Raw genomic sequence first — 26,087 nt, forward strand, 5'->3', positions numbered from 1 at the left:
AAACTCTCGGCTATTTAATGTTTGAATGCAGGGGTGCTCAATACGTCGATCGTGGTCGCCGCAGAGCTCCGACGCCGGTCCGCGCGCATCGGGACGGAGCAAAGAAAAAGTCACTCACCCCCCGTCCCCCGTCAACAACTCTTCTCGGCTCGATGCCGGCGCGTCACGCTCAGCCGTGATGCGCGCACAGGTGAGCACACTGTTTTTTTTTAAGGTGTGGGGGATTGGGGGTGCGTGAACCCTGTCGGGGTGTAGAAGGGGGTGCGTGGTCTAAAAAGTTTGGGAACCCCTGCTCTAAAGGATTCATAACCCGTGTTTGATTTCACTCATGCACGCGTGTTCCGTGTGCGACGGCGACTGAAATCAAACCGTATGTGACACTGTTCTTAAACCGTGTGAAGGCACAACAGAAACACCTCCCGGTGAGAAGGTGAAGAGTCTTCATATTTCATGAGAACGTAGAGCACACATGTGAATTATTGATGTCATTCTTCTACTACCCCCCCCCCCTCCATAAAGGCTACATTGGGGAAAAGGGAAAAGGCGAACTACAACTTCCTAAGCGAGCCGTCAATAAATGACCTCATGCTGACGAAGGAGGTAATATGACTCCTTTAAGACGCCAACATTGATCTGCTCAATAAATCGCTGTGTGATAGAAAACCTGCAGCTCTCTTTTCCTCCGAAGCAGAGCGGATACTTGGCCGGAGAGCGGGCGCGAGTGGAGCGTCATAACCATCCTGAGGAGAGAGCTTGAGTGCCACTCATCCTCAGCGAGAGGGGCGATGCTTCATTAAATCCACGAGGAGTTGTCTCAGCACCTGAAACCTGATCAATCCTCCTTTATACATTTCACAACTCATTAGACATGTTTCACGCGATAAAATGGTGCCCGAGCTGCAGCTTAAAACTAAAGAAATAGGTAATTACTTTGATTAAAACATGTTTTTTTAAATACTTTTTTTTAATAATTAGAATGCAATTCAATACTTTTTACAATCCCACCCCCCAAAGAATGAACAACTGATAAAAAGCTCCTGCTTTTGCCCACTTCTATACGTAACAATGATTCCTCATCATTGAATCGCTTGAATGCAACCTGGAAAACAAGGGAGATGAATTAACCGTCCCGTAAACACATCCATATGTCCAAAATGTTATCATCGGATCTGAGCAGTAAACATTTTCCATGGACAAATAGTCAGTCCCCCCCCCCCACCTTCACCTTCACCACTGTCTGTGCCACTGGCTCCCTCTGCTGCACGACTGACTATCATCACAGCCCAGAGGGTATTTTTAGTCCATCAGTTTTGCTCAACCATAAACTGGACAGCAGGGCAGTATTCCATATGGCCATTCACCATCGACCCAACCAGGTTACCCTGTCAGAGTCGCCCTGCTGAACGTCCCTGTCAAATAAATAATGTTGGTTTTTTTGTAACAGAAACTTTGTTCTCGTTAAATATTATTCCATTAATATTAGCTCTCTTACTGAGCTGCTATCTGTTTTCATGTGACATATGACAGGCTTTTAATGTCAGGTGGCTTTTAATTGTATCAACAACAAAGAGTATCTTCACGCCGACCTGGTTAACACCCAAGACAGTTAAATGATCATACCTCAAACATGGCTCAGTCTGCCTTTTTGCTTCGTAAAGCAGAAAGATAGTTCGTTTGTGTTTCGCATTTATATATAATGTTTATATAAAGTATTTATATGATACTGTAAGAGGTGCAGCAATCACACAAGCCAGTTCCTTTCTGGAATGTAGTGCATTTACTCTGATGATACTAGAAAACAGTTTTCTATTCTGAGTCATGAATCTCATCACAAAGCTCTTCTGTTGCTGTTTACCCCATGAACAAAATAAGAAAGGTGAAGCCAGCGCATGAATAACTTTACGTCTGACATCGGCTGTTTTCTTACCGATGGTTCTTACTCGCCACAATCTGATGACTTCTCAGAGTATTAAATTAAATAATCATTTGTAGGAGCTCGTCCAGGTGAGACAATACTCATTCTTACTTCTTATTCAGAAGTTAGTATGTTTGATGATTTGGTGATGTCATGCATAAAGAAACAGAATGAAAGGAGGAATACAAAGCAGACAATGACCCTCTCCTCACCAAAGCGAAAAAGTCTGCAGTGAAAAATATCCACAGAAAGTGAAAAACTGTGAACCACTGTGAATAAAACCAAGTCCAGAGGACTGCGGGGCTCAAAAGGAGAACATTGGAAATGTGGAAAACATTTGAGGGTCAGCGTGGTCCATGTCTTTAATGGACATCCTGTTGCCGTAGTTACCTGAGTGAGGTGCGGAGCCTCCACGACCATAGAGGGGAGGAGCCTGAAAGGCGTAGATGACGTCGCTATCAGCGATTGCTGTCAGGTCGTCATCATCGGAAAAGGAACGCTGGAAACCCGTGGAGTACAACTCTGAAAGGATGACCTGGGAGAGAGCGAGAGAAATATAAATCAAGATGCACATTCAAAACAGGAACATCTACAAGGGGAATAAACAAGTTTTTATTTTGTATTTATTTATTTATCTATCAGAGAAGTGTATTTCCCGTTTTCATGTTTAAGTCCGAGAGCTCCAGAGCCCCGACAGTCAAACAGAACATTAAGTGAAGAGAGAAATCTAACTGACTATTTTATTTATTAATATTTTAAAGTGCAAACTGAGATGGTATTTTTTCTTTCTAATTATTTATGTGTTTCTAAATACTTAATTGTGAACTGAAATTAATTTCCTCACCAGGAAGCCAGTAAAGTTGCAACAAAGAAAAGTAAAAACGATAGATGAAAATGGGACAAAAAGATGAAGATGAAGCCTTAAGATCTCAGTGTTAATAAACCACCACGTCACCTGGCGATCAAGGCAGAAGATAAGGAAATTAAAAAACAGCACAGTTTGTTTAAAGCCTGGTCGGTCTTTGTTCACTGTTACTGTCAATAAAAAGCAAAAGCTGCATCAGTTCATTATACCTCCAGTAGCTAGGATAGCAAAGAGGTGCTAATGCTAGAAAAAGTATATTTACTTCCATCCTCTCCAGAAAAGGAGTTCACAATTACACTACCGTTCAAAAGTTTGGGGTCACCCAGACAATTTCGTGTCTTCCATGAAAACTCACACTTTTATTTATCAAATAAATTGAACATTTCATAGAACATATAGTCAAAACATTGACAAGGTTAGAAATAATGATTAATATTTGAAGTATTAATTTTGTTCTACAAACTTCAAGCTCAAAGGAAGGCCAGTTATAGCTTATATCACCAGCATAACTGTTTTCAGCTGTGCTAGCATAATTGCACAGGTTTTCTAATCAGATATTAGTCTTCTAAGGTGATTAGCAAACACAATGTACCATTAGAACACTGGAGTGATCGTTGCTGTAAAAGGGCCTCTATACACCTATGGAGATATTTCATTAGAAACCAGACACTTCCACCTTGAATATTAATTTACCACATTAACAATGTATAGAGTGTATTTTTGATTAATTTAATGTTATCTTTATTGAAAAAACAGTGCTTTTCTTTGAAAAATAAAGACATTTCTAAGTGACCCCAAACTTTTGAACGGTAGTGTACATAAAATTAAACATATAAATTGCAGGCCAGACCATAGCAGACACTGAGAACCAAGGGGTGACATAAAGATCCAGCTAGGAACACTATCATACTCAGACACATACAGTGCATTTTGCAAGACATTTTGACATGAAGGTATATTTGTCCTATAACAATAGATGGTGTAACAATCCAAAGGGTATTTTTCATTGCACGGGGACATTTGAGTCATTGCTTCTTCTTTACTCTTACGCTGCTGTGGAAATGGGTTTATAAAACCCCGAAAAATTAATCATATATTGTCGGGCAGGTGAAGGATTTATGAACAGACACCTCTGGAACCTTTTTTACTCTAACCTTTATCTTGCTGGTGACATTTTATCTTACTGTGTGAACGCAATTAAGTGTCACCCTGCTATAAGAAAAAAAGAAGAATATATATATATATAGTTTTAAACCTGGATTTTGTTTTTGCAATGTTGGTCATTATTTGTTGTTCATTATTCTCATGAAGAAAATATTGAAGTGACTGTCTTCCTTGCTAAGGACTGGGGAGGTGAAGCCATCACAGTGGAAAGCATTCAAGCATCGAGGGTTTTAGGTTTGCCATAACCATGTTATCTAAACTACGTATTTGCTAAAATAATGATTCCCCAAATAATCTTTATTTTAATGACTGAAGAAAATCTCAGTTTCTCTAAATATGTAAAGTCACACTGTGCTTAAAGTTGAAGTTCAAGTTAACATGACCTAACAGGACCATACAGTTTGAGCTGACCTCCATGTTGCGAGACGGTCGCCTTTGCCGGACGGAGATCAGACGGTATCTCCGAAGAAGAGGGCTGCCTAGCATGCTAGCTAGCTTGTCCTTCTCCAGAGCGAGCAAGCTAATAACTATCTCTAGAGGCCCTACTTGCTTTCCTCCGAGCTTAGGACGAGGATTGAGGCAGAGAGGGCCGTTCTTCTGTTACCAGTGTTGCATAAAAGCTTTGTGGAATAAACAAGGCAACTAGCTAACTAGCCAGCAGCTAAATTCACAACATTTAACAACTTACTGCTTCATCCACACAATCTTGTCTCAGCGCAGGGTAAGCACATTGCTTGCGCCGGATGAATGGGAACTTCGGTTGGATCTTTTTCTGTAGGCTAACCAGTGTTGCGTGAGAGCATGTAGCAATAAGCAAGCTAGCTAAGTATCCAGCCATCTGCTAGTTAGATTGCTAAATACGCCATGCTTTCATGCTACACTGGTTGCATAAGTTAAACCCAACAACGAAGTCATCTCTTCATCTCTCTCATAGTTTGGTCTACAAGCATCTCTCTTTCTCTCTCCCCCTCTCATAATTTAGCAGTAGCCGTGACAAGGGAGGTTAGCAGGTGGCTATTTTTAAACGAGAATCAACATTTTCTCAAAAAAACGTTTTGCCAATATTGGAGCTTGCTCGAGCCCTGAATCACAGTTTTTCATCTCAAACAAATGCAATTTTGATTTTGGCAGCCCAAAACACAGCGAGATGTCACATTTTCATGTGAAACTTCAGCCCGCTACCCTTGAGGTGATTTGTGCCTCCAGTGTTTCCATTGTTCTGCCGCCAGCTAACGATGTGACGTAATCTTGAAGTCGGCTGTCAAACTACATATACTCTATATTACAGAATCCTCATTTTTCAGATACCAGAACCAAAATGTTTGCCAGTTTTACACACAAAAAAAAGCTGGGTTTTGAAAATCTATCTTTCATTAAAGCCCATGAATACTTTTGATCCACCCACACAGTTCTTTCCACTTATTCTACCTGAATGGACCTCTTCTCTGGACTGTGTGAGAGCGTGCACGCCAGTGGCGTCCCTAGGCTAAAAAACCCGGGGCTAAAGCCCCGGATGTTTTTTCATTAGCCCCGAATGTTTTCAACCAAAACAGCGGAGTCAGACTGGCAGCAGGCGCACGTAACAACGCTCGCACTGGCTAAGCCCCGGATGTATCCAAATCCTAGAGACGCGCCTGGTGCACGCTGCTTGATTTGCAACTCCCTCACTCTCCTGCTGCACCTCTGGAGTCTGGTCACCTTCGCACAATTTCCGGCATTATTTTCAGGCCAAATTTTACAGGGCAGATGCAATTTTATAGGGCAGAGACGTCATTGTGTGTGTGTGTGTGTGTGTGTGTGTGTGTGTGCTGTCTGTGTGTGTGTGTGTGCGTGCTTCTGTACCTGGTCCGGGGAGATGTTGCCCTCCTCTGCCACCATGGCTCTCAGGCAGGACAGGGAACCCAAGAGGGGTACAGCTAGCCCCACCCGCAGGTACCTCTGACCCTTCGTACTGAAGACCAGCGTCACACACATTGGCCTGTGGGGCAAATAGCACAGGGGGCCAAAGGGAGAGAGGGTAAGCAAGTGTGTACGTGTACGGGCGTGTGCGTCAAGGAGGAAGGGGATGAAGACAGAGAGGAAGATAGATGAAATAGAGCAAAGTGCCAAATTGTTTTGCAATTTATTACAGATTCCAAACACACCCTGGCACACTGAGTCATTAACATATTTGTCCACACACACAATCGCACACACACACACATCGTTTAGAGATCCACACATCAACCAAAACCACCGAAAAGAGGGAGACAATATTGTGGCTGTGCAGAATTCAAGGACGCCAGGGGCACCAGACGCTGTGTTGTCAGTGTGTTCCAGAGATGTGTCGAGTCTTCGTGTATTTCAGCTGCTAAACAGCAAAACAAAGCATTCCATAAAATGAGACTTTTGAGACGCGCTGCTGAGCCGTTTTATGTCTAATAAGATTGGGTAAAAGATTTCCTCTGAGAATACTGTCGAGCATTAAACCATTAGATTTGTCTGCTTCTGACTTTATCTGAAGTGATTAAACAATTTTTAGATCTTCATTCCAGCACAACGGTGATGGTCCCGTGTGACGGGACACCTTTCAGTGATGGAGATTAGAAAATGATTGTTTAGGGAAGATCAGAGGACATGAAGGAGAGCAGCCAGCAATCGAGGAGAGAACGGGAGACAGAGTGAGGTCGCGCCTTCTCGTTTGGAAAGACGGGCGTCTCCTCTCTAGTCACTTCCTGTTTCCCATCGTGCATTATTCAGGCGAGTAATGCGTTTTGCGTCGGCAAGGATCTGAGGCAGTTGTTAGATGCTCCGGAATGAGACACCGAGATGTGCGATGAAACGGGATGAAAGGTGTCGGATGACTCGAGAGAAAGAAGAAATGGAGATGTCGTCTTACAAGGCAGGTTGTTTTTTTGGGGGGAGGGGGGATTTGCTGCCTCCCAAGCCCCTGCTGACTCAGAGCCTGTTAGTCCTCGTTCAACGAAAGAGAGCGCACGGTGCTCTTTGGGGTATCAAACCATTCCAAATTGTCTGGAAGAACCATGTTGCAGCTGGGATCCAGGGAGCCATTTGTTCCAGTTCCATGCCGTGAGCATGAACAAGTATGCACTCGTTCACCCCTTGGAACTGTTTAAAATAGTTAATCAAGAAGTGCAGTACCTAATATTAACTAATATTAATGTTGTGGTGATTCAGCTGATTTGAAGAGTCTGTGTTTAGGTGCTGGTGGAAAAATAAGACTTTTAGAAATTGGTTGTTGAACAGAAATGCATTCAGGGATGTCCGGAAACATTATTTACATTATCTTTCTTGCATTAATAATGAACAACATTAGACCTTTTCAAAGAGCATGCCACTCCTGTAACAGTGTCGCATAGTTTAAAAAACGAAAAAAAGGAAAATGGTGCAGCAGTCCCAGACCATATAGATTTCCATGCACAAAAACCTGCCCTCTACAGTACTCACAATGCATCTTGATTGATTTAGAAAATAATAACTCTAGTAGGAATTATTCTCAGACTGGCTGTGCAAGGTTAGATCAGGAGAAAACACTCAGAGATACTGCCGTCCGACCGTCCGCTTCGCCATACCAGGATTATCTGCAGCCCTACTGCCAGCCGGACCCGGCTGTGTCTCTGGGGGCCCTCCGACTTATCAGGTATTCTGCTGGGATACTGCTGCAGCAGGACGATGCAATGAGGCCACTGTGTGTGTGTGTGTGTGTGTGTGAATGTGTGTGTGCATGTGTGTGTCTGTATGTATTGGGTGGAAGGGGGGCACAGACCACCCACTGTCAGAGAAATGGGGTTGTGAAAGTCATTCATGTCGAGAGGTCTGTATGTTTGAAGATTGAGGGATGCACTCAACACTGAATGTAGGCAAATTGTAGAATTCGACTGATATTTGTTTCATTTTTGTGTGTGCATGTCTGGACACATGGGGGACACAGAGGGAGAGAGAGAAAGGGGCGAGAAAGAGGCATCCTGGGTAACCTACAATGTCGTGGTTACCAAGTATGCCTCGGTCACCAAGACGCCCCTCATTCGGCTTATTTTAAAGGGTCTGTTTTCGGTTATTCTGGGTGATTAGACCTCCACTAAGGTCGGCGCTGGGTTAAAGCTTTGATGGCAACGGGGATATCATGAGAACCGATACTTCGCGACCAAGTCGATGCTAAAATCCTGAAAACATGACTTGTTCATATGGTACCAAAGTATTTGGTACCGACGGAGGTTGTATTGAGCTTCATTGTGATGCGAATCACGAAGAAGAAGACAAATAAATCCTGAGTCCGGAGACTGGTTCTCATCAGCCCAAATAATGAAAGTCACCTGGGTGTGTGAAGTGTGTGTGTCAGGCGTCAATGCTGAACCCTCGTGTACACTAGAGCCACAAAGTCTTATCTCTCTCTCTCTTTGCATCTGTATTGTCAAATTCACAAAGTGAGTCCTAAGAAGTCTTACAGCCGGGCTGCTATGAGAGGAAGTGTAGATCGCCATCTACGTAACATTGACATCAGGTGAACATTTCAAATATCCAGAGGGTCAATGTCCCAGCAGCTCAGAGAAGCTTTTGCTTGGCTGAACAGTTTTGGGTGTGGACTAGATTTACCCAATAAACTAAAGTATGGCAGAACATATATTGTAATAATGTTTACTCACTGTCATAATAGGACCAAAATGAAAACATGATGTAATTGCTAAAACAGCATTGAAAAAAATCAACACATATACATCACAAACACACACACACAGACTGTAAGAGTTGTGTGTTATACATCACCTGGTTTGTCGTAGGGGGATAGGCAGAGAGATGCATGAAAAGGGGTCGAAGGTGTTGCTCTGCTTAAGGCAATGAGGGCACGTCAGAGAAGACCTGGAGACAAACGGACAAAAAAAGCAATTTAAAGTATGTATTTTGTTATACGTGACCTCAGAGCACCATGCACTCTGGGTTCTGATAAGTCTTGAAAGACATATTACTTTTTTTTTTGTCCGAACTTGATCCAGCCAATCTAATCACAAGGCTGGCTCTCAACGGCGGAGAGAGAAGCTCGAGTAACTTGATATGACGCGACAGATATCGGCCCATCGCCACATATCAAATCTTCTCATTGCCTCTTGAGTATTATGTGAATTTTCCAACAAGGACAGCAGTGACTACTGAGCACAGAATCAGGCCATCTGGATTCAATGTGTTGTTGTCAGAAGTGCAGCAAAGCAACAGAGATGTGATGCTGAAATTATTTGCACCAAAAGCAGTGAGGCAGTGGAAATACTGCTGCAAAATAAAAAAATAAATTAAAAAAGGGCTGCATCCTCAAGAACATACTGCACCGCGGAGAGGAGAAATATAGAAATATGGAGAGAACAAAGATAAAGGATGAACGGTGGGTTGGGATATTTAAAGGCACAGAGGGTAGCGGAGAGAAACCGCTAAGCAGAAGGGAACAAAGACGACTTCGACTAAAATGAAGGGTAGCAGACGGCGGATGTGGGACAGGCGGAGGAAACTAACGTGGAGAGCAAAGAGACGGAGATGAAGAGGAAGACAACAAAGTGTGGGGCTCAGTGGGAGCATGACAAACAGAAGGTTGGAGGCAGAACAGTCGAGTTGACGAAAACTAAAAAGCAAAGCTGACGGGAGAAAATAATAAAAATAAAAGCAACGGACAGGACCCCTCAACGTCTTTGAGTCGACGGGCGAGGAGCTGATCAGAGTGGAGGAATGACACCTGGGTGGAACAACTGGGGATCCACAACCTAAAATCTGCAAACAGAAACAGAAAATAGTTCCGAGCCACCTTCATAAGGATCTGGACACATCAACGCTGGCGCTCATGTTGACTTTTCTGATCATATCTTACATCATGAAAAGCCAGCCACTGTTTCGAATCAGCCCAAAAAAGACGAATCGACGTCATGAAATAAAGGAGCGAGGAGAGCAGTGCCCACTTCTTTTACGTTCTTCAAGATGATGCAGTGGTATAGTTACACTTTAACGACTACAAACAGGGTTATATAAAGCTCACTGTAATCTATTACTTGTATTTATTTTTCAGGAGGGTTATATGCAAGGTGCTTACTTCCACTTAGTTTATTTTACAAACTAAGCAAGCAAGATAATAATCAGTGAATCAGGTGGATTTTGTTCAAGAGAGATAGCCTAGCCACGGTGCCCGGTCGTTATGCTAAGCTAAGCTGATGGACTTCTGACAACAGCTTTATATTTATCGCAAAAACACGATAGTACCGATCATCTCATCTTTTGGCAAAGACGAGAATGAGCTCAAATGTTGACCTTTTCCTTAAAGAGCACTGCAGCACTGCCCAAGGTTTATGGGCTCTTTTTTTTATTGCTCCTCGACTTCTGTGTTAAGTGTTATTGGCTTTGTCGAATCAGCACTCAAGGAGTTCTACAGCTCCGATATGATTCATAAAGAGCAGAGCACCATCTGTGTATCCTGGTGTCAAGGGAGTTCAGCAAGTCCTCAATCTGTCTTCACTGCAAAGTACCAGGAGTCCCTCAGAGCAGCGGCCCTCAAACTTTCTTGTGCCACGGACCAGTTTCGTATGAGACAATATCTTCACGGACCGGCCTTCGCGGTGTGGGCGATAAATATGACCTGATAAATATGACCTAATAAAATGATACTAAGAAGTGCATGAAAAAACAACTCAACATTATGCCGAATTAGTAGGAGCCCTGAGCTGAGCATTTTTCTCTGCAACGAGCCGGTCACATCTCAGGTTAATGGGAGAAAATGACACCCGACGGGTGTTCTTTATGTCCGGTCTGCTCTGTAACTTAGTTTTGGTCTCTGTCACTGCAGAAAACCCACTTCACAAAAGGTAGGATGTTGGAAATGGAAGCACGGTTTCAGTGCGTTTTGCTGACAGAACACCGGCAGAGTTGTTGTCTGAAACGTACTTTTAAGGCCACGTTTAGTCACTAGATTGTGAGTTTCATTTTGGGGTATCGTATCACGTGACCTCTTGACATGTGTCGAGACGAGGCTCAGACACACAGACGGATGTATCTGGTTATTTTTCAAAATAAAACCTATTTCCGACCTTCATAATCACACTTTTTTTTAAAATTCATTCTTTCTGTGCGGCCCCGGTAGCAAGGGACCCACGGGCCGGTACCAGGCCGCGGCCCGGTGGTTGGGGGCCGCTGCCTGAGAGGATTGTGATGGCAACAAGCAGTAGTCTGGCACTGAAGTAGTGTGGGAGCGGATAAGCAAACACAATGAAATGTAGCTATGACTACAAATCCGCAACACGTTTCCAGTTACGCACATTCCTGGTGTGAGTGATGCTTTCGCTTTTATCTGAACGAACCTTGGCCTCGAGTAACCCGTTGTCCTTCCTTCAACCTGACGGTAATCTGGCCTTGCCGAGTGAAAACAACATGATCAGTTTGTTCCAGAGTCACATAGCCCCGTAACACAATCCTTTTATTCATGTGAGATCGTCTAATGCAATGAGGTGGCCGTGTGCCTGACGCTGCACTCATTGAGCCAACATTGAAGCACCGTTTCAAACCTTTGCATTTTTAACTCTGACAGATTCTTTGAAGCAACTTGACAGAGGTAGAGTTTCCCCATCGGAGGGAAACCAATTATCCTCCAGAAGATATCAGGCTTTAAACACACTTTTAAAATGCTAATGCAGCTGTCGACGTCATTTAGTGGTTAAGTCCTATATGAGTAGTGGACAGTCATTGTCACATTAATTATTGAGATGTAAGACTGCTGTTTTGAAGTATTGAGTTTGTCCTTTTGGCTTACGCCATCTTGGTTTTTGGCCGTCGCCCTTTGTTTTTTTTTGCAAAGACACGAGAAGGTGGAGCCATAGACGTGGACAGTCACCGAGTGGTTTGTGGACTGCCGTTCTGAAGCCTTGAGTTCTGCGTTTTGGCCGACGCAATCTTAGATTATGACTGTCGCCGTCTTGGATTGCGACCAAGCATACCCTGCTTTTTGGTTTCTTTCACTCCAAACAGGACCATCATTTACTAAATTAACATCGTGCTGTATTAGAGAAGACTTGAAACTAGCGAATTGGATTGGATTGGATTCAATTTATTGTCATTGCTAGAGTACAGGTACAGAGGCAACGAAATGGCAAGAAAGGATGAAGATTACAGCATAACTTGAGGAGAGAGAGCACATAAGCACATACATTTTAAACATGACTTGCAACATGGAGGGGGGGGGGGGGAGGTAAGCCAAAGACTGGGTGATCTAAGCCATTGGGGGGCAGAAGGTAACCAGCACAGACAAGCAGCCAGCCGGTCCAGCAGCCATTACGGCGCCAGTCACAGACCCCGTCCGGTCACACTGGGGGTACGAAGCAGGCGAAGGCGTGGGATGGGGGTGAGGGTAGTGAATGCATATCAGTGTGTTGAAAGTTTGTGTGTGAGTGGCCTGGTATGTCGTCCTCCCCCAGGCCACAACAGACAGAGTTCTCAGTCCGCAAGATGGTCGTTGCCATGGAGATAGCCTTGAAAGGTCCTGGGGAGACAACAACCACAGGTGTCTGTGGATTGGGGGAAGGGAATGAGAGAGATTCTCACTTGGGACCAAATACTCAAGTTTACAATGTTTACTGAGGTAATAAATCAAGAGAGAAGTAAGGTAATGTTCTCATAGACGAGAGTATCAGATTTCTTTTATCAACCAGAGGAGTCGCCCCCTGCTGGCCAGTAGAGCAAATGCAAGTTGAAGACACTTCAGCATTGGTATCAATTTGTTTGACTTGATCTTGAAGGACCATTATTCCAATGTTGCTGCGTCATGTTCTCTTCACACCGATGGCTCTGAGAGTGCGATCACATTCATGCGTACGTGTGCTGCCAGATGTTCGTTTCATCTCACAGTGTTTCACTTTCATTCCTGCCAGTTGAGCTGCTTCCAAGCTTGTGGAGATGCAAACTTGTCAAATGTACAAATACGCTGGAAATATTAACCACTTTTTCAAACTCTGCATTACTTCGCGGTCAGTGCCGCAACCGTTATGCCGTGGCAGCCGGTCACGGGCTCGCTAGTGATTCCAGAAAAGCTGACGCACGCACACAAGCACAAACTCTGCATTCATTTACACTGAAATACCCCCCCCCCCCCCCCCAAGTTTGTATTGAGGCTGACAGAGTTTACATGTTCCAACTGATGTTTTATGACAGAGTAAGTTTCAGTCAAACCAAAAATGCTTCCATCCTTTAGTCTGGACCCGACACCCGAAGCTGTCCCACACACGCCCACGGACGGGAGCATGCACCACAGCAGCAGCAGCAGCGGCTCTTATTCATCACGAAAGAAAGCGGGAGCTGCTCAGCATCCCTCCGATCAGCTCAGGGCTGAATAAATAAAGCTCGCATCGGCAGCGCCGCCGAACATTATGCAGCATCACGTCGCCTGATCCAGCGTGCTTTAAAAAAACAACAACGTTATTCTAAAAATGAGAAGCTTTGCAGCACAATACTGGGAAGGATGTGGGTGTTGTGGCACAAAATAGATCAGGGTGTAAAAGTTATGTGAAGTATTAGTTACGGTGTCAGCGATGAGCTGCTGTTGTCAGAGTTGCAGGGTTTTCTTGAAATATAATTTATTTGACAGCCCAGAGAAAGAAAAGCATAATAATTTACTCCCACTTAAAGGTGTTACTATTAGTATATCTGTGTTGGTATTTCCTCCAGTCAAAAGTCAAGTGTGAAAATGCAGCTGCGGGTGCTAAATGTGACGATTATACCTTGTGAATGCAGCAGACCCGTAGCCCTCACCTCGATTGTCAGTAAATGCTTCGAGAGGTTGGTCAAGGACTTCATTTGTTCCATGTTGCCTGCCACGCTGGACCCATGGCAATTTGCATATCGTCAAAACAGATCCACCGACGACGCAATTGCCATGGCACTTCACACCGCCCTTTCCCACCTGGAGGGGAGGAACTGTTGTGTGCGAATGCTGGTTGTGGACTACAGCTCAGCGTTCAACACTATTGTTCCCGCCAAGCTCGACACCAAGCTCAGAGGTCTAGGCCTGCACTCTACCATGTGCAGCTGGATACTGGACTTCCTGTCGGGCCGCCGCCAGGTGGTGAGGATGGGCAGTACCACCTCAGAGCCGCTGACCCTCAACACGGGAGCCCCTCAGGGATGCGTGTTGAGCCCTCTTCTCTACTCCCTGTACACCCACGACTGCACGGCCATGCACAGCTCCAACGTCATCATCAAGTTTGCTGACGACACAACAGTGTTGGGGCTGATCACCGACGACGACGAGACAGCCTACAGGAGGAGGTTGGATCACTGGTACAGTGGTGCCAGGAGAACAGCCTCGTCCTCAACGTCAAGAAGACCAAGGAGCTGATCGTGGACTACAGGAAGCGGAGAGGAGAGCACACCCCATCTCCATAGACGGAGTTGCAGTAGAGGGTCAGCAGCTTCAAGTTCCTCGGCGTGCACATCTCCGAGGACCTCACATGGACCACGCACACCACTCACGTGGTGAAAAGGGCCCAACAACGCCTGTATTTCCTTAGGCGACTGAGGAAATTCAACATGGCCCCCCGCATCCTCAGAACATTCTACACCAGTACCATCGAGAGTGTTCTGACAGGTTACATCACCGTCTGGTACGGGAACTGCACCGCCCTGGAGCGTAGGGCACTACAGAGGGTGGTGCGGTCGGCACAGTACATCGTTGGAGGTGAGCTTCCTCCATCCTGGACATATACACCAAGCGGTGCGTGGCCAGGGCCAAACGGATGATGAAAGACAATAACCACCCCGCCACAAACTGTTCACCCTTCTACCGTCAGGCAGGCGATACCGCAGTATCAAGTGCCGCACAAACAGACTGAGGGACAGCTTCTTCAGTCAGGCCATCAGGCTGCTGAACAAGGACTGAGACCCTCATTAACACTATACACCAGAACATATTCTGTGAATATCTATGGCCATGGTGTATATTTTATTACATTGTTTTATATATATATATATTGTATATATATATTGTATGTATATACATATATATATATATTGTCTCAAAAAAGTGTATATTTTATTACATTGTTTTATATATATATATTGTCATGATGTATATTGTATTACATTGTTTTATATACATATATTGTTAATACTTTCTTTTTTGTGTGGATATTGTATAGTTTATTCTCATTCTTATTCTTTTTTTAGTCTGCTACTGCTGTCGGGTGTTTTGCACATAAGAATTTCACAAACCGATTATACTTGTATAAAAGGGGATGTGACAATAAAAACTTGAAACTTGAAACTTGAGATTTAGTTTTCGGGGACTAAAACTAACAGAATAACTTTGAATCTATTGCGAGAGCCTGGGTGGCAATGGATGTGTCAAACAAAAGTAAAGAAATATAAGTATCAGAGAGCTTACACACACACACACACAAACTCAAAAAACAATGAACCCCCCATTTTGATCCCATAATTTCTCAGTCCAAAGACATCGGGTTGGTAACGGTTGGTGATTCTTTCATTTCTTCATTTCCCTCAGAAAGTATTCTTTTCCCAGCCGCGATCAAACTGCATGGTTCTTGCCACAGAAACCTGATTGTTTAGTCGCAGCAGTCCTGACCTGCTTTAAGGCATCGGACGAACGCTGCACTTACAGTGATGGATGGAGGCCTGGGCTCAGGTGGAAAGTTTGTTGCTGCTATTTAAACTTTAAAAAACAAGAAAGAAACTTGGATTCCTTCTAGTGAAACTGTTTCTCTCATAAAGGAGTTTCATTCTGCGTGTTTATTTTGAATGGCTATTCAAGAACTGTTGAAGACTGGAAACCAAGATGCCAGATGTACATTCAGCAGCAGCAAACACTACTCAACTCAAAAGGTCAAAAAGCGTCATGACCCTTTCATTAAGTTTCTCTCACTGGCTCCAAACATCACATCCTCATTCTCAGAGTTCCTCGTGATTTTTTAGAGAGAAACATATACAGGACTGTCTCAGAAAATTAGAATATTGTGATGAAGTTCTTTATTTTCTGTAATGCAATTCAAAAAACAAAAATGTCATGCATTCTGGATTCATTACAAATCAACTGAAATATTGCAAGCTTTTTATTCTTTTATTATTGCTGATTATGGCTTACAGCTTAAGAAAACTCAAATATCCTATTTCTAAATATTAGAATATCATGAAAAAGTATACTAGTAGGGTATTAAACAAATCACTTGAATTGTCTAATTAACTCGAAACACCTGCAAGGGTTTCCTGAGCCTTGACAAACACTCAGCTGTTATAAATCTTTTTTTTTACTTGGTCTGAGGAAATATTAAAATTTTATGAGATAGGATTTTAGAGTTTTCTTAAGCTGTAAGCCATAATCAGCAATATTAAAAGAATAAAAGGCTTGCAATATTTCAGTTGATTTGTAATGAATCCAGAATGCATGACATTTTTGTTTTTTAATTGCATTACAGAAAATAAAGAACTTCATCACAATATTCTAATTTTCTGAGACAGTCCTGTATGTATATATTTGCTAGCTTTTTTTCATTTCATATTACGTGACCTCTCGAGATGTGTCACATATTTCGTGACATCGTGAGAGGCTCAGACGCACACACGGGTGTGTCAGGTCTTTTTTCAAAATAAAATATTTTTCTGACTTTTTAAAAATTTACTTTTCCTCTGCAGCCCGGTACCAATCGCTGGTCTAGAGTACATATTTATAACACCGGGCTGGAGGACGAAGCATCGGTGCTCTTTCATAAGTCAAACTCAGGCTTGCCCTGTGTTAGAGGCGACAGGACACAGCGGGCTCTGATGTCGTGAGTCTCGGGGGAAAATGAAGAGCTGAATAAAACATGACCTCCAGCCACAGAGGCACTTCATACCACGGCCGTCTACAGGTCAACGCTCCTCCAGGGACTGAAAGAGAGCGAGAGCTCCAGAGAGTTCTCTCTTCTGTTCGGCTGTCAGTCAGTCAGTCATGTGTCACTGGCTGTGGATTGGAGGGCACTCATCTAGAATAGAGACCCCCTGTCAGGGGAAATTAACTCAGCCAAAAGGGCAGTTGAGAGACACACACACACACACACATACACACACACACAGACAGACTTGTCTCACCTTCACTTTTAGAAGCGTTAATGCTCCCTCTTTAGGCTTTTACACACCGAGGGGGTTGTGAGGAATAAAGGACATAAAAAACAGAAATACTCACCCTGTGAATATTTTTTTACCAATAAAAAAAAGGTTTGAATAGATTTGCGTAAGCATACATTATAGAAATTAGCAAAATGCTCCGAGGGACAAGGAGTTCCCTCTGGTAAACAGTTAAGCAGGATGCGGCTCAGCATGAGAGCGGGTCCTCTTTCAGTCAGAGTATCGGTAGTTCGATCCCCGGCTCGGCTCGTTCATGTGCATGTGTCCCTTTGGGGCCTTTAAACGGCTCCCGTGGGCTCTGGGTGTGAATGACGGACAGTCCTGATGGGCAGGTGGCACCGTGCATGGTGGCCCTGCCTTCGGTGTCTGAACAGGTGACATGTAGCGTAGCAGCGCTTTGAGTGGCCGGAGGAGTAGAAAAGCGCCGTAGTCCATTCATCATGTGACGCCGTTATTCACAAACAGCCCAGAAAACAAATGAAAAAAGTTGCGTTGTTTTTTTTGCTGTGTAATATATCCATTCTGTTGGGAAATACTTATGACAAAAGCCAGATATGAAAATATACTGACATTAAACTGACATTGCAACGACAATATTGTGATTCTCAATGCCACCTTCAAACATGCGAGTTTCCTCCTTCCTGGTTCAGACTAACTGAGGATGAATGGATTCCTGCCAGCCTCTTTAATAAGCACCTTGGCGCACACGAGACTCACCGACTCACTGTTGTGGACTTCAAGTCGACAACACTGAGTGGGTGTAGCCTGGACAAGCTGGTTGTGTGAACAAATAGAATAAATAAATTAAAGTATGGGGATAAGGATTATGAGTTATGACGGAGTTGGGTACTGGCTGCCTGCAGTCCGATCCTTTGTTTGTCTGTCCTGCCAGCTGTCCCCACTGCGAGTTAAAACACTGGAACTATCTCACACAGGCACAGTGTCCAAAGGGAGGAAACAGAAAAACAGACAAAATACATTAAAATAACAGCAGCTCTAAAAAAAATATAAATAAAAAGCCATGATGTGAGCAGACTTCCTCTGTTAGCGATCACTTTGAGTGTCCAGCAACAACAACAACAAGTGTGTCAGTCTTTGAAAGTGTCTCAAGATCTTTCTTTAAGTTACTTCTCGCTGAAGATTAGTTGCTACATGTCTCTTGTGTTTTGCGTTATGGGACGAATATTTCCATCGACCCAACATTTAAAATTGGGCAGTTATAGTAATGAATACGGGATGAAAAGTTTTTTTTTTAAACTGGCAACCGTTTGGGCACAAACTTTTATGGAGCCATCGCTATGAATGACACATTTTCCTGTCAGTCAATCTCTCTCTCTCTCTTTCTCTCTCACACACACATGCATCATTGTATTTCTGACAGGACACAGTGAAGTTCGTGAGGTGGAACCGATTCTCCAAACAAGCGACTCTTCCATGGTATCTCCCTGCTCCAGCCAGCCAGCGATGTATGCAGGGTGTGTGTGTGTGCAGTGTAGCATATACACACAAACACACACTGGGCTTTACAGGTGATTTTCTGGTGGGTCTCCACAGTGGAAAAGTAGCGGTGTGTTTTAATGAGCCTAGAATCTGGAGGCCTGAACTTCAACTTATACAGTTTGGGTGTCAGACAGGAAAAAGTTTGAGAATATAAACTCTTGTACAAGGCCAGTTCCAGAATATGATTCAGATGGAGCTTGGTGAGTGGGGAGATGGGAAGTTGTGCCCTGGCGCGATTTCAAGGTGTTCTTTTCGATTCAAAACATTTCTAACTTGACGAAACATCCACAAACCAATAGTCACACTCCCTTCTTACGGCCTGTGGTTCCGAGGTCATCTCAGGTACTCGCTGGTGAGCTAACTGTAAACTACCGAATAACTGTAAGGTGTAAGTGAGGTGGCAGATGACTTGTCTTTGCGAGAGAAAAAGGGTAAAAAGGTGATCAAAGAAAGAATCACTTTCCTTCTCACTGCCCGGCTCAAACCGGCTAGCGCCTGCTTCAAAGCCTGGTAGTGCAGGGAGCTGTGTGGCACCAGCAGGGGGTTTGGGGGGGGGGGAGTGGTACTGTGGGTGAGGCACTGTTGGTGCCGAAAGCTTCCAAATTAAAGTAAGTGAGGTCAAACAACGTCTGGTCACATTTTCGGGTCCTGTGCGCCGCTGACAGAGCGACCAGGCGGTCAGCGTGAGCACATCCCAACCTGGCTGGAGCCCCCGTGGACCATCTTTGAAGATGAGAGAAAGTTTGCACTCTCCATTTAAACGTCAAGTCTTCAAAGGATCTGCCGTACAAATATAGGATTGGTGGAGGGAGCATCTCATGCTGGACAGATATCCCCCGCATGTCACGATCACGCCACAAGAGTAATCAATCGTCCGTGGCTCCGGGCTCCACCTGTCAGGGACGGAGCGAAAACAATCTCCACCTTGTGTGTCTTTCAGCTGGCTTTGGTTCCATAGCTCTATAAACCTGGAAATCATAGGAAATCTAGTTTGCCTCTGACATGTTTATTATACAAAGTGTGTAATATCCCAAATGCTTTCACATCCAAGATGCATCCTAATAAAAGCCACTGTGATATTTAGAAGAAAAAACTAAGTAACCATCACCAGCTATCTTGTTTGTCAAGAAGACGGAGATCGAGGCCGGGGCTCTCCGCACGTCTCCCAGGCCATTAAAAATAGATGCCAAAAACTGAGAGCGACAGACAGAGGAGGAAGAGAGGGAGCGAGCGAGGAGGGGGGGGGGGGGCTTTTGACAAAGGCTCATTCAAACGCCGACTTGAGTGCGGACTCCCACATCGGCAGCCCAAACCACAAGACAGCCCGGCCTCTAATCGCAAACATTTATTCAAATCAGACGACTCCACTGGATGCCTCTGAGGCAGGGCTCCAGACTGCGACCAAATGGTCGCATTTTGCGCCTAAAATTAGACACAGTGCGAGTAAATTTTTCATCAACTCGCGCATGCGCGACCAGTAAATTAGCAGATTTCTTTTTTTTGTTATTAAATATTTGTGTTGCTTACAAACTTGTTCTACACTTCAGCCCACTATAGTTAGCGGTAATGCCTGAATGACTGGTTTGCTAACCGACATTAACTCCAGAAGAAGAAGAAAGGAGACGAAAACCGAAGAAGAAGAAGGCTGGCCTGTGTGTGAGAGGGGGGGGGGCTAATGTGTGAAAAGAGGCGCACCGCAGCGGAGACACAACGAGGGCGAGGGCCGCAGAGTGAGAGGTCCACGAGGGGATCCTCACCACCGAGCGGCGTCCCCGTCCCCCGAGTTGAATCTCTGGGTCAACTCAGCCGACACTCACATGTCTGCCCCTAGAGACTGATGCTCACGGTAAACACATTCCATCAGGAGCGCGCGAGGATTTTGATAAAGTTAGCGGAAGGATTTAAGTGACAACATCCGGTTTTGCAAAGTTAGCTGAAAGAACCACATGTAACAACATCCGTTTTTCAAAATAAGATGTCGACAAATCAAACACTAACATATAAAAGTAAACAATGAACTGATTTTGTATCTTTATAGATAGTTTCTGAGATTTAGCTTAAATTATGCTAACATTAAAACATTTTTACTGGACCAAGGAAGAGTTTATAAAAATTAGTCAGTCTTTTGTATGTTAAGAAAAGTCCTGTATATAGATTTCCCCAAGAGTTCCAGGAAATGAATGATGCAGATGTGTTCCATACATATCTGAAATCCCCTACAATAGCAATCAAACAATTTTAATGTATCAATTAGGACATTTTCAAAGTAAAAGTCCTAAATGTTTAAAGAAATCGGTAATTTCTTTAATGTTTGAGTTGCTTTATATATGTATTTCCTCATAGTCCTAGGCAATAATGCTACACAATAAATAGAATGCTTCAATCAACACCGTGATCGGTGATTGGTATTATCGGATCGGCAGATACTGATTTCAGTGATCGGTGATCGGTATTATCGGTGATCGGCATATACTGATTTCAGTGATCGGTGATCGGTATTATCGGTGATCGGCAGATACTGATTTCAGTGATCGGTGATCGGCACCAAAAACCTGATCGGTGCATCTCTTGAAACCAACAAATGTTTTGATTGGCCACATCGAAGTGCAACATGCACATGCTCAAGGTATGTTTTCTCTTAAAATATGTTTAAACTCAATACAGTAACTTCTGAAGAGTTCTCTGTTGTGAATGTTTTGCAGTTCATGAAGGCAAACAGGCATAAGATTGTATATTGTCAAATTATTTATCAGTAATACAGTAAATGATGGGAAAACTTTGCAAGTCGATTTATAGTGTGTCAGGGTTTTTCCTGCAGAGAAAATTTGGGCGCGTGCCTAAGCCGTTTTCCCGAGCGCCTATGACAAATCTCGAGCGCCTAAGGCAAAAAAAGTCTGCGATTAAAAAAAACTACGAACTTCGATGTCGGCGCATCGCTCTGTCACGAGCCGAGAATTGTTGACGGGGTAGACGAAAATTACAGAGTGGCGGGTGGAGATTTCCCCCTGTTATAATAGTAGGGGAAACACTGGAGTTGATAAGCGTGTCTTCTTGTCTGATCAATACACAACTGTGAGGTGCGTGAATGGACCGAGCGGCCAGCTGCTGATCACTCACTCAACAGCTCGACCTGCACGAATAGATGGTGCGCGCGCAGCGCGCAAACATTTTTTTTGGGGAGCACCGAAGACCCATTTTGACCCAGGAAAAACCCTGTGTGCGCCCCTAAATTTTCTGCTTGCGCCCCTAAAATTTTAAGTTAGGGGCCACTGTGCTCCTAGTAAAAAAAGTTAGTCTGGAGCCCTGCTCTGAGGAGGATCTCTGTGAGATATAAAAAGAATCAGGAAGGAAGAAGAAAGAAAAATCAGCTCAGTGATGGAGGCAGAGAGAAGAGAAGGGAAGGCCAGAGTGAGAGAGAGAGACACACACACAGACACAGACACACAGATGGAAATGGAGAAGGAGACAGACGAGAGTCGGGAAACAAAGAAAACAAAAATAAGGGAGTGATTCATCTTTTGTTGGAGTGCATTTAGAGCCGGAGTGCCCTGGTGATTACACAAAGAAAAGAGGAGGAGACCACATGGAGGTCCCACAACTCAACTGACTGCTAATGCGGCTGAGAATACAAAAGCATGCAAAAGGCATATTTACACTGAAGACGGTCTGATGGAAAACAAATACAAAAAACATTATTTATTAAATGAGAGTGAGTCACCGGGGGGACGGTGCTGCTGCAGAGTTTAGAAACAAATCAACACTCTGCGGTTTCAATTAGAGCGGAACTTATGTCGTGATGCGTATGTCGGGGAGCAGCCAGCGCTTCATTAAGGTCTTGGACTGGGAAAGTAATGCCAGTAATGAATTGTATTTTTTTAGATTTCTCTACGATGATAGGGAGAAAACAGCAAGAGGGGGTCGTAAGAGATGCAACTGAAATCGTTAAGTGAGTAAATGAAGACCGGGTCTTTTATTAATTCATAGTTTAAAGTAACACATTCATGAACATCACTAATCTGTGATGTAAACATACCAGAAGAAGAAGAGTCTAGTCTTATGTCTGCATGCCAAGGCAGATTATTATATGAAATAAGGTTTGTGTTTGATAAGATTTGTTAAACCTTTTTGCAACTAATAGCCAAGTATTACTCTTCATTCGGGCTTACTAATAATATAGTGGTATTGTAAATGTAATATCTTGGAATTTTTAAACTAAAAACTCACCTCGGTGTCTGTCGGTAATTGCGATTCATTTTGGAATATTTTCAGACACTTTCTGAACTGACAAATGCTTTGCTAAAAAAGAATCGCACACTATACATAATTAGTACACGATACATAATTAGTAGGGCTGTCAGCGTTAACGCATTAATCTATGCGATTAATTTGGCAGCGATTAACGCACTAAAATATTTTAACGCAATTAACGCAACTTTGTTCACTTCCGGTGTGCGTTGAAGTTTTTGCACTCCTCTGAGTGTCAAGCCGCGACAGTCCTGTTTGACACTGTTTCCGTTTTTATAACTATGAGTTCTCCACGAAAATATGGAGCAGAAATAAATTTAAACTCCTGGATGAATCAGTCGGGTTTCCTCCTCCGCTCCTTCCTCCCGTCTGCTCCTCCGACCCACAGAGACACAGAGGGGCGACGTGTCGGGTGACGCGGCGCGGAAAGAACTCGTCACACGAAACCCTTCACCGTGATTTGTCAATCCGTTTGTCTGTCAACATTTTGCGAAAAAAACAACCAATGAACACTCAGTAAATCACAAAGGACCTCCCACCACACAGGTGAGGCTCATTAGCAACCTGTCAGTCAGAGAAGCAGAGAATATGGCGCGAGGACAACTGAGCCTCATTATATAGAGATGAGATTGTTCTGGAATGTTTGATGTATAACACATGGGGATGTGTCATATGCAAACGCCTTTAAAAGGTGAATTTACATTTGTTTGTAGAATGGAGAACATGCCCCCAGCCTCCAGAGGGTTAACATATTTGAATGTCAGTCAGTTTATCAAGGCCACTTGTTCTGCTGTTGTTCAATGTTAAAGATGACAGGACCAATGGTGTCTTAAATACACCTTGTTTTACTAATCTGGATGTTTCACTGAAGAAACAATTTATCATACACGATATTAAATACCTCGCTGGCACTTTATAAGTAGGAGCCTCTTTGAAAAACACAGCTCTGTGTGAAGTTTTGTCTTAAAAAAAAACCTTTTAATCGCGATTAATCGCGATTAATGAATTTCAAAATGTGCGATTAATTAGTTAATTTTTTTTAATCGATTGACAGCCCTAATAATTAGTCTTCGGGCATTATATGGAGTAAAGACTGATGTGATCCATTTGCATTTCTTTTAAATGTCAGCAGAGGGAAGTGATCCTGCAACTGATACTGAAGGGGGGAGTGCCTGGCTGCAGAAAGGGGGCGGGGTTTAACATCAAACGTTTAATCCAACCCACTGTGATTTCACCCGGATTTTATTAAATTAACTGTATAATTTGGGTGAGGTTAAATGTTGATTGTGATTGGTTACTAAGGCTTTAAGGGTTAAGGGTCACGCCTCGCGTCCAGTATCGTCTGTCATCGTTTTTTGACCAACTTTAGATTAAACCAGCCGCGATGCTCTCATGCTATGCTTGACAAAATAGATTAAAAAATGCCGCATTAACTGCTTGGTTTACGTTAATTTGACATTCAGCTAGACTGAACACATTTCTAATTACCGCTAACGATGGCCGTTATATCCTTTTAATTATCCTGTGAATTGCTTACACTGCCCGCTAGCGCTTATTTCCACAGCTAATCGCTAGCATGATGACTATGTTTTGATTATGTTGAGGTAGAAATCTTGTCAAGAGACTGTTATGGTGTCAAAATACATAATTGTTCATTTGAGTTTCGATGAAAGGCTGGGATGTGTGTATGCATTGTTAGCACGAGTAATTAGTACTAGCTATTAGCACAAGTGATTCACAGGATATTTAACAGTGTAATAGCTATCACTGTTTGTTATATTAAATCATTTAAGTCATGAAAACGGTAAATGTGAAAATAATGTCGACCAATATAAACCATATTTTGCTGTTGCCATAATCAGTGTGTAGTGTGAGAGAGAACAAAGAAGAGAAGGAGAAAGACATAAAGGCTTAAGAAGATTGTCAACAAACATTTCCATCCCTCTGGTCTCTCCCACCCAATCAGCGAATTGATGCAGCGCGAGTGGTTTTCAATTAGTCAGCCGGAGAGCATCATGGGAGACGAGGATCCGCGGGATACAGTTGGCCTCTAAGACTCCAATCCATCATCCGCCGATGAGGGAATGGTATGATCCCACGAATGAACGGCTGGTTAACGCCCAACAACGTGCCGGTCAATACGAGTTCGAGTGTCAGAGGTCGACATCGTCATTGATCGACCAAAGCGTGACAGGGCTGCTCCGGGTGTTTAGACCGCGAGTCTCATGATCCCGTTTGACTATATTATTTGAGACCTGTTTCCAGAGTGCATGGTCATTTTATTATGTGGGTGCCGGAGTTTTTGTGTCTTGTTTGTGTCTTATTTTGAAGTCCTGTCTCTCGTGTCCTCTGTTTCCCTGCATTTTCTGTCCCTGTGATTCGGCGTTTCTCAATTCGAAGTACACTGAGTACAGACTTGTGTTCTTTTGGAGTCTGGACTTGGGAGGCTGGTCTTGGGAGTCCAGACTCCGGAGGACGGGACAACGGGAGGACGGTCTTTCTGTGATTGGAACAGCAGCTTACTTGATGACGTCACCACATCAGCTGTTCTTGCTCCTGAGTTTACTCCAATTATTCACTGTAAATTATTTTTTACAGTCCAAAAAAATATGACAACCCTGCTTTTTTCATTATTCTTTAAATATAATTATTTAATTTTGAATTATGTATGTGGATATATATATATATAATAAATATGTTATATACATATATATATAATAAATGTTATATACATACATATGTTTATTTTATATATATATATATTTGTATGTATATATAGTTATATTACACATGTAATTGCAAACAATTCGGTCAAAAGTAAAAAGACACCATGAGTTCAATGTTAAAATGTTATTAAAATATTAAGTTATGAATCTTAACCCTCAGTCAAACTGATGTAACGTTATCTGTGAATAAATAATAAACTCTTGGTGCTCGTTAGATCCTCCAAACCGAATTATATCTCAGGTTTAACCGCTACGGAGACATCAGAGCCAGCGGAGCATTTAAAAAAGTCCTGCCGAGATCAGGCTGCTGTCGGCGGCCACACAGCGCGCTGACCGCCCGGCGCTGCGGAGCTCACTGAGCAGCAGAACCTCAAATCTACGGCGCAGATCTTTATTAGGCTGAATCATAACAAACTGACCACAGATTTGATTTTTAAACTATTAACTTCTCGCCTGAAAACATCGTAAAATTACATTCCGTGACTCAACAACAATAGTATTTATAAAAAGTCAACTGTCAGTAGTTTATTTTCTCCTCCGC

General features: G+C 43.3%; 1 protein-coding gene across 1 annotated transcript in view; it reads right to left on the minus strand.

Moving 5' to 3' along the window:
* Positions 1-26,087, minus strand: part of usp43a (ubiquitin specific peptidase 43a) — a 97,818-nt gene that overhangs the window by 41,518 nt on the left and 30,213 nt on the right. The window contains exons 4-6 of the mRNA XM_056409303.1: positions 8,709-8,801; positions 5,787-5,922; positions 2,306-2,450 (exon numbers count right to left, since the gene is read on the minus strand). Of these exons, the coding sequence (XP_056265278.1) occupies positions 2,306-2,450; positions 5,787-5,922; positions 8,709-8,801 (374 nt within the window). The remainder of the gene's footprint in view (positions 1-2,305; positions 2,451-5,786; positions 5,923-8,708; positions 8,802-26,087) is intronic.

This window comes from Pseudoliparis swirei, chromosome 24, assembly GCF_029220125.1.
Source record: "Pseudoliparis swirei isolate HS2019 ecotype Mariana Trench chromosome 24, NWPU_hadal_v1, whole genome shotgun sequence".
Lineage (NCBI taxonomy): Eukaryota > Metazoa > Chordata > Actinopteri > Perciformes > Liparidae > Pseudoliparis > Pseudoliparis swirei.